Here is a 16,727-nt window from a genome sequence, read left to right on the forward strand (position 1 = left end):
GCAGATTCTTTTCCTATTCAGGGGCCGCTTTCGGCTGTCGAAGGGCCTAACAAAATTATCTGCCACACAGTTACAGCTGAAAGGGAGCTTCCATCCAACTTTCCCTTTTTATAGACCACTATTTGGAGGACATAAAGAAGTGGAGTGATCTGTCCCAGGTCACAGGTCTGGGGCCCTGACTGCCAGTAGGTGGATTTTCCCGCCTGGGTTCCTCCCGCACTGCGCAGGTTATCAAATCCCCAAACTCTGCTCCCTGGCCCGAGGTCGCAGTCGGCTCGTGGGGACTACATCTCCCACAATGCCTTCGGCCCAGCCTCCCTCCCGCCGCCAGGCTGGGTCCGTATTCGCCAATGGGAAAGCAGAATTTCCAGGGACCGTTCTCGGTGGCCAATGAGCGCGGCGGGGGGGCGGGCCTCTCCCGTCCATTGTTCTCGGTGCCCCTCGGGCTTGAGCCGCTGCGACTCCGGAGGGGCCGGACCGTGCCCGGGGGCGCTTTAGCGCGTGGAGCGACCGAGGAAGTGGCATCCGGTCTCTGGAGAGGTGAGCCCGGAGACAGACAGCCGGAGCCGCGCTGGCCGGGGGAGCAGCCCAAGGCCAGGGGATAACGGGCCTGGAGCCAGGGCGGGCAGCCCTGCTGGGGGAGGGGCGTCGGGGGCCGTGTTCTTGTCCTGCGGGCCCCCGGCTGTCCGAGCTTAGGCGCTAGGTCGGGCTCAGGGAGCCGACCTGAACTCTTCTCCCTAGCGGCGAGCTCCTTGTACATCCAGCCAGGGGCACAGGCTTTAGACTGAAAGGCACAGTGGACGACATCCCGCGCAGCTCATTTTAAAAATGGGGAAACTGAGCTTCTGAGGGGGCGTGTCTGGCCCCAAGTGGGACAACGCTTAAATTGTCTGGGAAAGGTTTTCCTGCCCCACCCCCCCACCAAGTTAAGAATTGTGTTATAACTGTTTGTTCTAGCCATTGGGTGAATACAGTTTGAGAGCTCTAGTGTTTCCACTGGCTTTTCTTTTTTCTTCTTTTTAAAAAGTTTTCCCGGGAGTGTTTCTGAGTCTTTATGCTGTAGTGATAATTTTTAAAAATACTTCATTGCCTTTTAGTCTTTGTTTTAAATAACTGCTCTCAACATTTTGTAGAATTTCTATCCAGGTTTTTTTTTTTTCCTTGTGTATGTGTTCATTTTTAAAAGGAATTGGGGTCATACTGTGTCTGTGGTTTTTCTATCTTGCTGGTTTTGTTTTTATTCATTAGTTTTCTTATTAGGATTATCTGAAATCATTAATGATTAATAATTATTGTCAGCATAATTTTTTAAATATTTAAAAATACATACATCAGAGCACACAAATCTTAAATTTCATATGTATGCTCTTATGCAGCCATTGCCAAATCAAGACATAAAACATTTCCAGCTCCTTTGAGCCCATCACTCCTGACATCTATAATTATTTATAATTCTCCTAAATCCACCCCCCCCCTCACAAATGTAGCCATTATTACATCATCAGCGTAGTTTTTAGTACATTTCACTGTATGGATGTGCCATAATTAACCATTCTCCTGCTGCTGGATTTTAAGGTGTCCGTTTTTTTTTTGCAATTAGAAACGGTTGTGTGTCCTTGCAAATATTTAGTAAATTTAGCAAAGATGATTATTTTAAAACATAAATTCCTGAGGGGCCATGTATAATAATGCAGTTGAGGTATTTCCTTCCTTTCACTGAGGCTTACAGTGCCTTGACATCTGATCCTTTGTAAATTCTTAAGACGTTCCTTTCAGATTAGTAGGATGGGTGTTCTTATCTGTTTATTAGGTAGTCCGTGAGATTGTGTGACTGAGTTGTATGTTAGGTCAAGGTCACTGACTCTGCAGCAAATCTGAACTTAGAGCAGGATAGCTCTGTCCTGGGTTCTTGCAAGGGCTTTGAATTTCTCATACTCATGCTTTGGTCTTTTGGGAAGAAAAACACTGTATTTTGTGCTTGTGATTCTTCTCTTGCCACAGAGATGGTTTCAGGAATAAGCCATTTTTCCTTTAAGAGGGACAGGAAACTTCTCCTGATTTGCGGATGTAAGAATCATTTGGTGGCCTGACCTGGGCTGTTGTGAGTTAGATTGTTTTAGGACCTTTTACTGATTGATCCTAGTTCTCTCTCTCATTCTTAGCCAGACCACTTGTTGAAACTGGAGAAGGGTGCCGTCTTCTCAGGGAGCCTGCCTGGAGAAGACCGAAGGTCAAGATCAGAAGCCTGAGTGATTCCAACCCAAGGACGTGGATGATGGCCTCAGAAGGGCCGAGAGTAACTGCTCCTCGAAGCCCTGTAGTCTGCCTCCCTCAGAAGGAGGACAACCAGGAGGAGGAGGTGGCCACCGTGATCCTGGAGGACGACTCCTGGGTACAGGAAGCTGTGCTGCAGGAAGATGGCCCTGAGACCGAGCCCTTTCCCCAGGGTGCTGGCAAGGGCAGCCCCCATGAGGACGTGGCCGGAGGGCCGCAGGGGGCACTCGGCCGCCTTCGAGAGCTCTGCCGGCGCTGGCTGAGGCCAGAGATGCACACCAAGGAGCAAATGCTGACCGTGCTGCCCCGGGAAATTCAGGCCTGGCTGCAGGAGCATCGGCCTGAGAGTGGCGAGGAGGCGGTGGCCCTGGTGGAGGACTTGACCCAGACCCTTCGGGACAGTGGTGAGATGGAGAGCCTCACAGGGAGAGGGTGGGAGCTCCCTCCCAGCCCAAGATGGAGGGGTGTGGTGTTTGCAGAGGAGGAAATTCAGGTGCATCCCGGAACCGAGTCCCCATCAGCCCATCCCGTCGGTCTGTGTGCAGGTGATCAGCACGCTGTCACCCCAGATGCCCTGGTTGTGTGCAGTGACAGTTCCAGAATTTCAGCATAAGGAATTACTCTTTTAAGTAATAAGAGTAACTTTTAGGGCTTAGAGGACTATTTTTTTTTCCTACTTGGCTGTGCTGGGTCTTCGTTGCTGCTCAGGCTTTTCTGTCGTTGCAGCGAGCGGGGGCTACTCTCCAGTTGTGGTGCACGGGCTTCTCATTGCGGTGGCTTCTCTTGCTGCGGAGTGGGGGCTCTAGGGCACAAGAGCTTTGGTAGTTGTGGCACATGGGCTTAGTCGCTCCGTAGCGTGTGGAATGTTCCCGATCAGGAATCAAACCCATATCCCCTGCATTGGCAGGTGGATTCTTTGCCACTGAGCCCCCAGGGAAGCACAGGCCTACCGTTGGAGCCACAGGTACATGTTAGCACAGTTGTTTGTGCTGTAGTTGATGGTTGGGAAGCTGATGGAGGTAATGAGGAAAGGGACCGAAGACCCCGGAGACCAGCTCTTGGTACCTGCAGCTGGTTGTGCAGTACACATCCAGATATTTTAAGTTCTAGCAGTTAGATAAACCAAATCCTGTTTTTTTTAAGTGATTATTTTTTGTGAAATCATAATAAATGACGAGTAAGCCAGCTAATAACTAGGGACTTAGTCTCTGGTATAAAGTCATCTTGGGCTCTTAAAAGAGTAATTCCAAACTGGAGCTTTTTGCAACTTAATATATTTGTCTCTGGTTTTATTATTACCTTGTGGGACCCACACATGCCATTTAGCCACCCTGCCTCCTTTCTGGTCTTCAGCTGTAAACTGGGCTGCCTTGATTGCCAAATGTTTACTGCAGATCTGCCTGTGCCCCTGGGCTTCGCGGGTGCTCAGTGGTAAAAAAAATCTGCCTGCCATTGCAGGAGACGTGATCCCTGGGTCGGGAAGATCTCCTGAAGAAGGAAGTGGCAGTCCACTCCAGTGTTCTTGCCTAGGAAATCCCATGGACAGAGGAGCCTGGTGGGCTACAGTCCATGGGGTCTCAAGAGTCAGACATGACTTAGAGACTGAACAACAACCACCACCTGTACCCCTAGGACTATTTCAGGACCCATGGGAAACGGCAGCTACCTTTGTGCTGATGAGAACTGCAGAGGTTCAGGGAAAAGGGTTGGAGGGGAGAGGAGAGGCAAGGTCAGTGAAGGCTTTGTGAATGACGTGACCCTTGAGCAGGGGTTGAGCTGGTGGGGGGTTTGGAAAGGTGTGGGGGGAGGGGGAGTTTGTGGCATTCCAGGAGCTGTGCTAAGCAGAGGCCTGGAAGAGTGGACCCCTGTGGGATCATTCGGGTGACCGACTGTAAGGAAGACTGGTGGATTGGAGTGGAAAGTGTGTTTTTAGGAAGTGGTGCGAAGTAGGGTTTGGGGGAAGGGTGGGTGAGGCTTTGGCCTCAGCAGGTTGTAACCTGGGCCCCAGGGGCCGGGGAGGACGCTGAACTCAACGACAGGGTTCAGGTTTTATGCTGGAGATGGGAGAGCAACTGGGAAGCCGCCTGGACGCTAGGTGTGCAGTGATGGGGTGGGGACAGCAAGGGAAGGGGAGGAGATGGGACACGTGAGAAAGAACTCATGGTAACACCAGCCAGCACTGATGGATCCTCTTTGTGGGCCAAGCAGTATGCCTAGCGTCTTATATGCAAAACTCACATAGATGTCACCACCTTGAGAGATCGGCAGGATTATCATCACCAGGGAAGATAAATGACTCCATTAAGATCATGCCCCCAGTATGAGGCTGAACAAGAATGCCAGCTCAGGGGTCTGAGGACGTGGCTCATGTTCTTAATCGTTTCATCACAAATGAGATGCAAGGTCCTAGTTCTTGGTAGGGTATTGAAAAGAGGGCTACAGATGAGGACTGTAGGTGACTCATCTGTAGGGTCACTAGGTGACTAGAGACTTCCCTGGTGGTCCATTGTTTGAGTCTCTTCGCTTTAAATGCAGGGGCCACAGGTTCAATCCTTGGTCAGGGGACTAGATATTACATGCCGTGAGTGAGAGTTGCTCAGTCGTGTCTGACTCTGCGACCCACCAGGCTCCTCTGTCCACGGAATTCTCTAGGCAAGAATACTGGAGTGAGTTGCCATTTCCTTCTCCTACATGCTGTGAGACATGACCAAAAAAACCTTTTTTTAAGACAAAGGTGACTAATTCAGAGGCATCTAGTCTAGAGGATTCAGAAGACTGGGAAGGGAAGGTGGTTTAGGGGCGGAGTTGTAACAATGCCCAGAGACTTGGGAGGTGTGAATAAAGCTGTACTTTGGAGAAGAGGGTGGTCATGGAGGTTCCACTGTGAGCCCAGGCCTGTACTGAGCACCTTACACCTACATCTCACTAATAATCCCGTGAAGTGTGTGGGACCATCATGTAACAGAGGAGGGGATATGGACATTCAGCAAAGTCAAGCTCTTCTTTGAGAGCTGGTTCGTGGTGGAACCAGGATTCAAACTCCAGTCTGTTTGCTTCCACATGTGTTTGGGGGGATCTCAGAGGTTTTTTTTTTAATATTTATTTTTATTTATTCATTTATTTGGCTGCACTGGCTCTTAGATGTGACTTGCAGACTCTTACTTGGGGCGTGCAAGATCTAGTTCCCTGACCAGGGACAGAACCTGGGCCCCCTTCATTGGGAAGCCATGGAGTCTTAGCTAGTGGACCACCAGGGAAGTCCCTACCCCAGGGTTTATTTGAAGCAAAGTCCCAGATGGTCTTTGACCCTGAAAAATAACTTTTAATTTTACTCTTCCTGCTTAAAAAAAGCAAAAGCCTCTCATCCTTTTTAAAAAACCTTGTTTACTTTTCTAGCGGATGTAACAAGTCTGTGATGAATATCAGGCTCTTGAGTCAGAGGCTAAAGAGAGGCCAGAGGGCTGAAGGGCTGAAGAGAAGCCCTTGGGCTATTGTGCAGTCGGAGTCACAGAGCAGGGGGTCACGTCTCACGAGGCATCTCTGACGCAATGACTGGCCCCCACTGTGACCGCCTTCCCCACCTGGCTTGTTGGAGGGGCTTTGTTTCATCTTTCACAGGACATCCCAGATGGAGAATGTCCAGACTGAGCAGCTTGTCAGATTTCTGCCTCTGAGGTCATCTTCGTTGGTTTTCATTTCTTCAGCATGTGTTCCTGACCTGCCTGGTGATTGCTCAGAGGAACCTCTGCAGTGATCTCCATCTCTTGTCAAGCATGTCCTCAAGATAAGACCACTTGACCTCTAGTCTGTTTGTCCAGCCTGGGACCTTTGGTCACATGTTTTACCCAGTACGTTTTTAAGACCTGGTTAGACCATGTTGTTTAATATTTGACTAGCAGGCACCTCTGGGTGTTCCCAGATCAAATATCTTGTCATTTCAGTTGAGACTGGACCTGTATTAATAGTTTTGAAATTTATTTTCCACAGTTCTGGAGACTCTTTTAAGTCCAAGATCCAAGTGCCATCAGATCTGGTGAGAACCTACTACCTGGCTCACAAACGGATGTTTTTTTTGTTTGTTTGTTTTTGTTTTCTTTTTTTTAACTAATTAATTAACTTGGCTGCATTGGGTCTTAGTTGCAGCACGGAGGATCTTCCTTGCGGTGCAGACGTTCTAGTTGTGGCACGTGGGCTCCAGAGCACTCGGGCTCAGTAGTCACGGCTCTCTGGTTTAGTTGCCCCCCTGCATGTGGGATCCTAGGTCCCCAACCAGGGCTTGAATCTGAGTCCTCTGTGTTGCAAGGCAGATTCTTAATTACTGGGCCACCAGGGAAGTCCCTTATATTAATAGTTTATGAGGTAAAGTTCATCTCTCTTTGCGTTTCCCAAGGACATTTTTGATCCCTGTGCATGCATGTTCAGTTGCTCAGTTGTGTCTGACTCTGCGACCCCCAGACACCTCTGTCCATGGAATTCTCCAGGCAAGAATACTGGAGTGGTTTGCTGTGAACTCCATTCCCAGCCCTCATTAAGGCTTTTGCTATTTCACCAGACTGGCAGGAGCCTCCAGAGGGAACATGCTTTCAGCCTCTTCCGCCTGCATGGCAGCTGCTGCAGTCCTACCTGAGCGATGGGGCACTTCTGCTTACACATCCTCTCTAGTCCCCCAGTGTCCCCGGATCAAGCACGACCTCTTTGTTCTGCTCGCACTTGTGGCCCTGTGTGGCCTGGCCCAGGTGGCCCCTGGCTGGTCCTCCCCTGATCCCCTCACCACAGCCCTCGCTGCATTCAGATCATGCTGTTCCTTGAACATAGCCTGTGCTTGTAGCTTTCACCTGTGCTGCTGAATCGTGACTTGGAATGGTCTTGTTCCATCCCTGTGTGATGGTCATCCTCTGAGTACACACCTTTGGACACCTACCTGCTCCATAAAGCAGGTGCTTACTTCCGGCCTCTCTTCCCCGTCCCTAGATCTACCACCTAAGAGCATCTCTGTCACCTCTGCTTGAAGTCATTGCCCCTGGAACATTCAGATTCTCCTTCTCTTTTGGCTTTGTATCATATATTGTTTTCAGATTTTTTTTTTTTGATGTGGACCATTTTTAAAGTCTTTATGGAACTTGTTACAGTATTATTTCTGTTGTGTTTTGAATTTTTGGTCGCAAGGCATGTGGGATCTTCGTTCCTTGACCAGGGATGGAACCCACACCCCCTGCATTGGAGGGTGAAGTCTTAACCACTGAACCATCAGGGAAGTCTCTTGTTTTCTGTTTGTATCGGTCCTCATCTTATTTTTTCTAGGAGCCTATAAAATCCCCAAAGTCAAGGAACCTGTCTTCTTTTCCATTTTTTTTAAAAACAGCACGCAGTACAGTGCCCTGCACGTAGTGGAGACTCATTGTTGTCGGAGTGAGAAAAATGAATCTTTCCTGTGTGGAGAAACAACTGCTGGGTCAATGAAGGAGGCAGATGGATAGCTTCATCATTCCAGGCTTATTTGCCTTTCCCTTGAGAAAGCCAAGCTAAACTTGTGTTTTAAAACATAATGGGGTCAAGCCCAAAGTTAGCACAATATTCCAAAATCTCAAAAGGGAGACTGGGTAAGACCTGGGAGAATTCTCAGGCTGGGAGGCAAGTCAGGCCAGGCAGCTTAGTACAGCAAGAGAGGACCTATGCCTTTTTTTTTTTTTTTTAATATTTAGGTATTTATTTGACTGTACCCAGTTTTGGTTGCAGCACACGGGATCTGTAGTTGCATGAAAACTCTGAGTTGTGGCATGTGGGATCTAGTACCCTGACCAGGGATTGAACCCGGGACCCCTGCATTGGGAGCGCGGAGTCTTAAGCCGCTGGCCACCAGGGAAGCCCCGAGAGCACCTGCTCTTAGGTTTTCACTCTTGGAAGCTCTGTATTAATTCTTTGTTTATATTTAGCAAACTCAATGGGTATTATCATCTTTTATGCTGGTTTTTTTTTTTTTTTACGCTGTTGTTAAATACATTTTTATAATTTTATTTATTTATTTGTTTAGGGCTGTGCTGGGTCCCTGTTGCTATGCGGGCTTCCTCTAGTTGCGGTTCGAGGGCTTCCCATCACAGTGGCTTCTCTTGTTGCAGAGCGCGGGCTCTAGGCATGTGGGCTCAGTAGTTGTGTCTCCCAGGCTCTAGAGCATGGGCTCAGTAGTTGTGGTACACAAGCTTAGTTGCCCCACAGCACATGGAATTATCCCTGGCAAGGGATCGAACCCATGTCCCCTGCATTGGTTGGTGGACTTTTTACGTAAAAACACTGAGCCAGCAGGGAGCCCATACACTCTTGTCAATAAGAAGAGTAGAGAGCAGTGAAGGGTTATAAAGGTATATGTCTTCTTAAAGCCATGATTCTCAGGTTCAGAACAATATCACTTTTAATTCACTTAAATATTTGAAATATATACCACACAGAACTCTTGAGATGTAACGTTATTACTAAACTATTTAGCAGTCATTCATTTAAACTGATAACAGCTCCTTGCTGTTTTTACCAGCACTTCGTCTTTCAAGCAGTCAGAGTTCAGGGGTAACAATGGTCCAAGCCACCTAGGTGCTATCAGGTTCCCACCAGGCTCGCCAAGGCAGCACCCTGATGGGGAGAATCCCACTGGGGCATCAGCTGTATGAGAATTAGAAACCCACTTCTGCATTTCAAACCAGTGGCTCTGACCGTGGTATTGAGACCCAGCGGTATGTCACAGTCAGGTGGGAGGGACCCTTCAAGAATTGTGAGCCTAACACACACTAAAGCACTGATGTCTGTGATCAGTGATCTCGTTGTTCACTTACAGCACATGTACGCTTATCCCCATATTGACAGCAAATTTCTCCACACTTACTCTATTCTGATATGCTTTCTAGTATGGGATAGAAAGCAGAGGCCTCTGGCTGGGCAGGGGGACACACGTGGCCCTCTGAATTCCATGTGAGCCTAGAGCCTGGGTCAGGGTAGGAAAATGCAAGAACCATTGGTTTAGGATGCGTTGTAATTGTCTACTAACCAATAAGGGTCCTTTGGCAATTCAACAGTATTTGAATGGACAGTGGTCTGACCCTTTTGAAAAAACTAAAAGTGGATCTCTGCTTCCTAACTTACACAGAAATAGAGCCCTGCTTCACAAGTTACACAGAAATAAATTCAGATGAGTTACAGATCTATACTGTAAACCATCTGAAATCACCTATAGGAGAGTATTTTTGGAATCTTGCAGTGGGGTAGGACTTCTTAATCTTAAAACAAGTCATCAAAGCTAGATTGGACTCATGAAAACAAACAAACAAAAGTCCTTTATATTAAAAAGATACTTTGAAGAAAGGTCAAAGCCAGTTCAGAGACTGGGAGGAAATATTTGCAACAAAGCCTGCAGTGTAGCAGATAAGAGTCAAAATCTTGCTCTACAATTCATAAAAAAAAATTCATAAAAAAATTCATAAAAAAGAGCATCTACAATTCATAAAAAAAGTCAACCCAGTGGAATAAAAGGTAAAAGATATGACCTGGCAATTTAGAAATGAATAAAAACGAATTATATCCATAAGAAAAGACGTTCAACTTTACAGATTACCAGGGAAATACCCATTAAATCGAGATGCTATTCTGTAGCCTGTGAGACCGTCAGAAATGGAATAGTGGGACTTCCCTGGTGACTCAGTGGTTAGGACTTCGCCTTCCAGTGAGTGGAGTGTGGGTTTGATCCCTGGTCTGGGACCTGAGATATTCCACATACCTTAAGGGCAAAAGGCGAAAATATACAACAGAAGCAATATTGTAACACATTCAATAAAGACTTAAAAAATGGTCCCATGTCAAAACAAAAACAAAACATTGAATCATGTTTAGAAGAATTCTCTGCCTTTTTGAGCATTGACTTCCTTTCAAACTGATTCCAGAATTCTTCTAGTAAGTAATGTTTTATTTATGTGTTTATTTTTGGCTCTGCTGGGTCTTCATTGCTGTGCAGGCTTTTTCTCTAGTTGCGCGAGTGGGGGCTACTCTCTGGTTGTGGTGCGTGGGCTTGTCACTGCAGTGGCTGCTCTTGTTGCAGAGCACAGGCTCTAGAGCTTGAGAGCTTCCGCAGTTGCAACCCTCGGGGCTCTGGAGCACAGGCTAAATAGATGTAGGGTCTTCCTGGATCCGGCATTGAACCCATGTCTCCCACATGGGCAGGGGATTTCTTCACTGCTGAGCCACCAGGGAAGCCCCTCCCCTTTGGTTTTCTTTTCTCATCATTATAGGAAATTGAGTACAAATTGCACATTTTTCCTCATTGTTTCAGATTTTGAGATCCAGAGTGAAAATTGGGAGAGCTCCAACCAGGACATATTCGAGGACGTCGAGTCCCACGAGATGTTCTCAGACGTGCCTGAAGGGGAAGGCATCCCGCAGTCCGACTGGGAAAGTGATGTGGAGAGAGACTGCAACCCCCAAGGGCCCCGGAGAAACACCCCCAGGAAGGACCGCGGGGTGGTGCCCGCCCCGGGAAGGGAAGCTGGCCAGCTCATCGGCCTCCAGGGCACCTACCTGGGCGAGAAGCCCTACGAGTGTCCCCAGTGCGGGAAAACCTTCAGTCGAAAGTCCCACCTCATCACCCACGAGCGGACCCACACGGGCGAGAAATACTACAAATGCGACGAGTGCGGCAAGAGCTTCAGCGATGGCTCCAACTTCAGCAGGCACCAGACCACGCACACCGGGGAGAAGCCCTACAAGTGCCGGGACTGCGGCAAAAGCTTCAGCCGGAGCGCCAACCTCATCACCCACCAGCGGATCCATACGGGCGAGAAGCCCTTCCGGTGCGCTGAGTGCGGCAAGAGCTTCAGCCGGAGCCCCAACCTCATCGCACACCAGCGGACGCACACGGGCGAGAAGCCCTACTCGTGCCCGGAGTGCGGCAAGAGCTTCGGCAACCGGTCCAGCCTGAACACGCACCAGGGAATCCACACAGGCGAGAAGCCCTACGAGTGCAAGGAGTGCGGCGAGAGCTTCAGCTACAACTCCAACCTCATCAGGCACCAGAGGATCCACACGGGCGAGAAGCCCTACAAGTGTGGGGAGTGCGGCAAAAGCTTCAGCCAGAGCTCCAGCCTCATCGCCCACCAGGGCACTCACACGGGCGAGAAGCCCTACGAGTGCCGGACGTGCGGGGAGAGCTTCAGCTGGAGCTCCAACCTCCTGAAGCACCAGCGGATCCACACAGGCGAGAAGCCCTACAAGTGCGGGGAGTGCGGGAAGGGCTTCAGCCAGCGCTCCCAGCTGGTGGTGCACCAGCGGACGCACACGGGCGAGAAGCCCTACAAGTGCCTCATGTGCGGCAAGAGCTTCAGCCGGGGCTCCATCCTGGTCATGCACCAGAGAGCCCACCTGGGGGACAAGCCCTACCGCTGTCCCGAGTGCGGCAAGGGCTTCAGCTGGAATTCGGTGCTTATCATCCACCAGCGGATCCACACGGGTGAGAAGCCCTACAAGTGCCCCGAGTGCGGCAAGGGCTTCAGCAACAGTTCCAATTTCATCACCCATCAGCGAACTCACCTGAAGGAGAAGCTGTACTGAAAGGGCAGAGAGGGAGGGAGCATGAGGCACAGGGGGCCCGGGAGAGGGACCAGCCACCCTGCCCCCATGCAGGGATGCGTCTTTAGAGGAGCCGTTCCTCCTGAAGGCTTGTTGCCGGGATCTTAACCCCTGCTCACCCTCACTGCTAGGATCCTGTCACGTCAGAGTCAGAGTCAGACAGCGATAACCAAGCATGGGAACGGAAGCTCAGAAAGTTCAGTCCATTTCCTGTGACATTTCTCGACTCTGTTGGCTCCGTCCCTCCTGAACCTCTGTGCCTCAGTTTCCCCTTTGATAGAACAGGGGGGATAGTTCTCCGTGTGCAACAGAAGCCAGCGGGGCCCTCGTTTCAGAGAGAGGCCCCAGACCTGGTCCTTCTGCTGCCACTGTTGGGGGCTGAGGTCCCTTCACCCGAGCTGCGAGCATCCCAGGCCCCCTGCCTTGGCAGAACTGGCTCTTCCTGCCTCTGGGTCCTGGGTTTGGATCTCCGGTCAAGGCGGAGGGCTTCTCCTGTTCTGAGTCATCCACATGAAGGTAAAGTCCTTTCCTAGAAAGTATCAGGAACATGGAAACACGAGGGAGTCTAGCCAGGAACCTTTCCATTGATAGGAGGTTGCCCAGGACTGCCAGGGAAGGCATGACGGAGAAGCGACGTGTTTACTTTTGTCTCTGCTCACTGTCCTGGGATAAGTCGGCTGCGGGTGGGGGATGCACATACTTTTGCAGAGTTTCAGTTTTCGAGTGTGAGGTGTCATCGGAGCCCCCCGCTGCCCCCCTGGTGGGTGGTGTTTCTGTCTCATTCCGGGTGATCCTCCTGCACTCTGCAGGGTGGCCTTGCATCTTTGCCCACCAGATCCGTGGCCCTGTAATCGCCACCCTGTGTACTTGTCGTTTCTGTCTTACATACGCAGACCTAGAGTTCCATCTGGTAGCTTTTGTGTACAGAGAGCATTCTTTTTAAGGTCGATTTTGAGGCCACATCGTCTGTCGCCTGAAGAGATCTGGGCTTGAATCAAGAGAAGGTGTCTCCCTTAATCTTGGGACGCTCCTAGGGCTTTGTTCTCGGCCATGAAACAGTCGAGACAGGATGATAGCAGGTGAAGGGGTTTGTTAGGAGGGAAGAGGATGGTAAAAACAGGTTTTTCTCTCCTATGCGTGGGGTCTGCACTCAGAACGCACCTTGGTTTTTACAGGATGGCTGCTCCAAATCACCTAATAAAGTCGAGTCCCATTCTTTTCCCGAGTCTGTCTTTTCACATGTGTTAAAAACCCAAGCTTGAGTGTTAGAAAACCTCACTTCCCCATTCCATCCACCCGCTCACCTCCTGCCTCAGACCAGAAGTAGTCCAAGACCTTTAGATTAAAAGGGTCACGTGCTTCAAAGAGCACAGCTTTAAGGCAAACCTGGTCCCAGGTGTTCGACCAGTGCGCACACCTCTCCACTTGCCCTTTGCCATCGCTGCATCTAGCCGTCAACTGGCGCCTGGAGCCCCAGCTTTGGTTCCTGTGCCAGATTGCCTCCCCAGGAGGTATCATCTCCATCCAGAATCGACTAAGACACAGGAAGCTTTAGGCAGCAGCTGTTACACCAAACCACTAGGCTGTGAGACCCCCACCGCTGGCTCCATTCCTTCACTTACTGAGAAAACGTACCAAGGGCGTGTGTATCCTCGCTGTGCTGGGTGCTGGGGAGAGGCCGTGAACAAGCAGTTCTACTGTGCATCGTCATGCCGCTTTACTGGGGGAGAGATTCCCGTCTGTCTGGGAAGAGACAAGGTCTGCCCTGCCTGTAAGGGAGGGGGACCAGGAGGGTTTTCTCAGTGATGCCCTGGAATTTGGGTTGTAGAAGATGGTGGCTGTCTTCAAGTCTCACCTCAAGAAAACAATTGATACTAAGCTTTTTAAACTTTTCTAAGTAAATTTCCTTCTTTATTCCTCCCTACCTGGTAGAGACACAAAATATCCTGGGAATAAAAAGCAAACAAGATTAGCTAGAATTGCAGAATCAATCAGGCAGGAACCAGGTTGGGAAAATGACCAATGGTGGTTTTCTAGAAAGGTTGAGAGCCCCTGGCTTCCTGTCCTGCTTGCAGCTAGAGGGGGTCTGCAGAGGCAGAGAGGGGTCTGTGTGGCAGGTGTGTTGGATGGAAGGACACAGCTTGTTCCCCTAAAAAACATTGAGAAGCCCCCACCCCCTGGGCAGATCCACCTCTGCCAGACGTGTGTCTGTAACAGACCGTCTCCCCTTCAAGGTACATATGTTTAGGGACCAAGTTTTTTTATTACCATTTTGTTTCTAAGTTCATGAGGACAGCCGTGGGACAATTAAAAGCCCACAAAAGGTTTATTTGCTTTGCTCTCAGTGTGGCCCCACAACGACCACCCTGTACCCTCTGGCCTCTGCTCACCTCTGAGAACCTTGAGCCTGCCTGGTGTGGCCTCCCTCAGCGTCCCGCCCTGAAACCAGCAAACTTCTCTGAACCTTGCCACTTCCTCGCCTCAGGGCTCAGCCTGGAGATGCACTTTCGGTTGTCCACCTGCCGCTCGCCTCCACCTCCCTGCAGAGCTCAGGACCTTGCTCTTCTGCGGTTTTCTCCCTCAATTTCTAGTCTGTCCCTCTCTACTGGCTCCTTCCTGCGACTTCCCTCTAGTGTTCCTAGAGCCTCAGACTCCCAAGTTCAGAACTCACGCCCCCACCTGCCTGCCTCGATCTCCTGTGACCAGCGTGCTGGTGACAGGTGAATTTCCTTTTCGTGAGTAGCACTGCCATCCACTAGGTCTCACCCAACCCGGAAACCTGGGAGTCACCCAAGACTTCTTCCTTCCAATCCCTTAGAGCCATTCGGGAACCAGGCCCTACAGAATTCTTAGCCATTTGGGAATACAAGCGCCCATGGAGTGTCGAGAGCTGGACTGACCTGGCTCTGGGCACACTTGTGCCACTAACCACACACCCTCACTCTTATTATTAGAGATTTTACAATTTGAGGCAGGTAATCATGAGACTTCCTCTTGTTTTCCATGGACTTCTACTTCCCTGTGAGTTGCATTTCTGGTTTGCAGTAACCCGTAATAGCTGAGAGTTGCACAGTCTATGGCAAGGTTACTCTGCACAGGCAGCATGCTTATCAGCTCTACATGCAGGACTGAATCCTGACAACCACCCTGTGAGGTAGTAAGTTATCCCCACTTTACAGATGAGGACCTGGAGACCCAGAGGAGAGAGGTTCAGTTTGTAACTTGCCCAGCTGCTGCTGCTAAGTCACTTCAGTCATGTCCGACTCTATGCAACCCCACCAGGCTCCCCCGTCCCTGGGATTCTCCAGGCAAGAACACTGGAGTGGGTTGCCATTTCCTTCTCCAATGCATGAAAGTGAAAAGTGAAAGTGAAGTCACTCAGTCGTGTCCGACTCTTAGCGACCCCATGGACTGCAGCCCACCAGGCTCCTCCGTCCACGGGATTTTCCAGGCAAGAGTACTGGAGTGGGGTGCCATTGCCTTCTCCGAACTTGCCCAGCACCTGTCGCTTAACCACTCTACTCCTGAAGTCAATTCACCCCACTGCATTTTTTTTAAAAAAAAAAGGTGGTTTTTTTTGCCATGCCACATGGCAGGTGGGATCTTAGTTCCCCAACCTAGGATTGAACCAGAGCCCCTGCCTTGTAAGCACAGAGTCTTAACCACTGGACCACCAGAGAAGTCCCCCCACTGCATTATTAAAGCCAAAAGAAATCCCAAAGGAGCAAATGGAAAGAACAAGGAAACATTAAAATCGGCATATTGGCTACTTGTTCCAGTCTTCTCCCCCAGTGTCAAGGTGATCCACTGCTATAACTGACCCTTTCTTGCCCATCACTGGGGGTCACCCTCCTCAACCCTTTATCCCTGATGGGAGGTCTGTCTCATAACCAGAGAGTTGGGCAGGGGCCCTGTGTGCTGGGCTTGGCCCCTCCCACAGTCACTCAAAGACAGACCTGGAGTTTTTTTCAAATGTAAGGCCATTATAACCTCCCTGTTGCCTGACCTTGTGAAGCTATTTCAAATCTCTGGATAGATATTAAAGTCTTTGCTTTCTCTTACCCTCTTGATAACATAGCACATGGCCATAGAGGAATTGGAAGTAGAATTGCATGGATGATGCTCAGATTTTGAGAGAAGATTTCAGAGCCTAGTGGGGAGCAGGGAGCCACAGCCTTTGGGCAACTAAGCCCACAAGCCACAACTAGAGGCCTGCATGTGCAGCTGCCGAAACAAGAAGCCCTTGTGCAGCAACTAGAGAGTGCTGCACAATACTGAGTGCCACCACGAAGACCCAGCACAGCCAAAATTAAATTAACTTTTAAGGTTATTTTTTAAAAAGAACAGGTAAAAGCAGAGATGCTCTGATGACTGAATGATGGGAACCAGAGCTCTCTCCTGGGCTGGGTCTTTGCCCCTCTTTGCTGGTCCCTGAGGCAGCTCTGTGGAACTTCTAGGCTGGGCTGGTTGGAAAGCTAGGTGTGTGTGCACCCTGAAAGTGCTGGGCTGAGTTTTCCACATTAGCCCTCTTGGAACTCTTGTTCCTAAGAACCAAGGGGCTAGAAGAAATCTCCATGATCCAGACTTGCAGCTGGATTTAGGACTCTACAGATAGAGCCCCTCCTGTCCTATACCCCACCACAGGCTGCCCCTCCTGGGGGGAAATAATATCTTCACCCACCTTCCACTGAATTTTAAGACCCAATTGGAGAAGGCAATGGCACCCCACTCCAGTACTCTTGCCTGGAAAATCCCATGGACGGAGGAGCCTGGTAGGCTGCGGTCCATGGGGTGGCTAAGAGTCAGACACGACTGAGCGACTTCACTTTCACTTTTCACTTTCATGCATTGGA

General features: G+C 49.9%; 1 protein-coding gene across 1 annotated transcript; it reads left to right on the forward strand.

Moving 5' to 3' along the window:
• The first annotated feature begins 423 nt into the window (after positions 1-423).
• ZSCAN2 (zinc finger and SCAN domain containing 2) lies at positions 424-13,094 on the forward strand. The gene is made up of 3 exons (XM_010841073.1): positions 424-540; positions 2,163-2,678; positions 10,583-13,094. Exons 2-3 carry the CDS (start codon positions 2,273-2,275, stop codon positions 11,854-11,856), a joined length of 1,680 nt encoding a protein of 559 aa, XP_010839375.1. The 5' UTR covers positions 424-540; positions 2,163-2,272; the 3' UTR covers positions 11,857-13,094.
• The last annotated feature ends 3,633 nt before the right edge of the window (positions 13,095-16,727 follow it).

Source organism: Bison bison, unplaced genomic scaffold (assembly GCF_000754665.1).
Source record: "Bison bison bison isolate TAMUID 2011002044 unplaced genomic scaffold, Bison_UMD1.0 scf7180017864155, whole genome shotgun sequence".
NCBI lineage: Eukaryota > Metazoa > Chordata > Mammalia > Artiodactyla > Bovidae > Bison > Bison bison.

What these genes read in the sequence shown, in the direction of transcription:
- ZSCAN2 (XM_010841073.1), top strand. Translation starts at nt 2,273, where the DNA reads ATGATGGCCTCAGAAGGGCCGAGAGTAACTGCTCCTCGAAGCCCTGTA. An exon ending in CCAGACCCTTCGGGACAGTG is followed by an intron (nt 2,679 to 10,582) that starts GTGAGATGGAGA and finishes TCATTGTTTCAG; the next exon opens with ATTTTGAGATCCAGAGTGAA.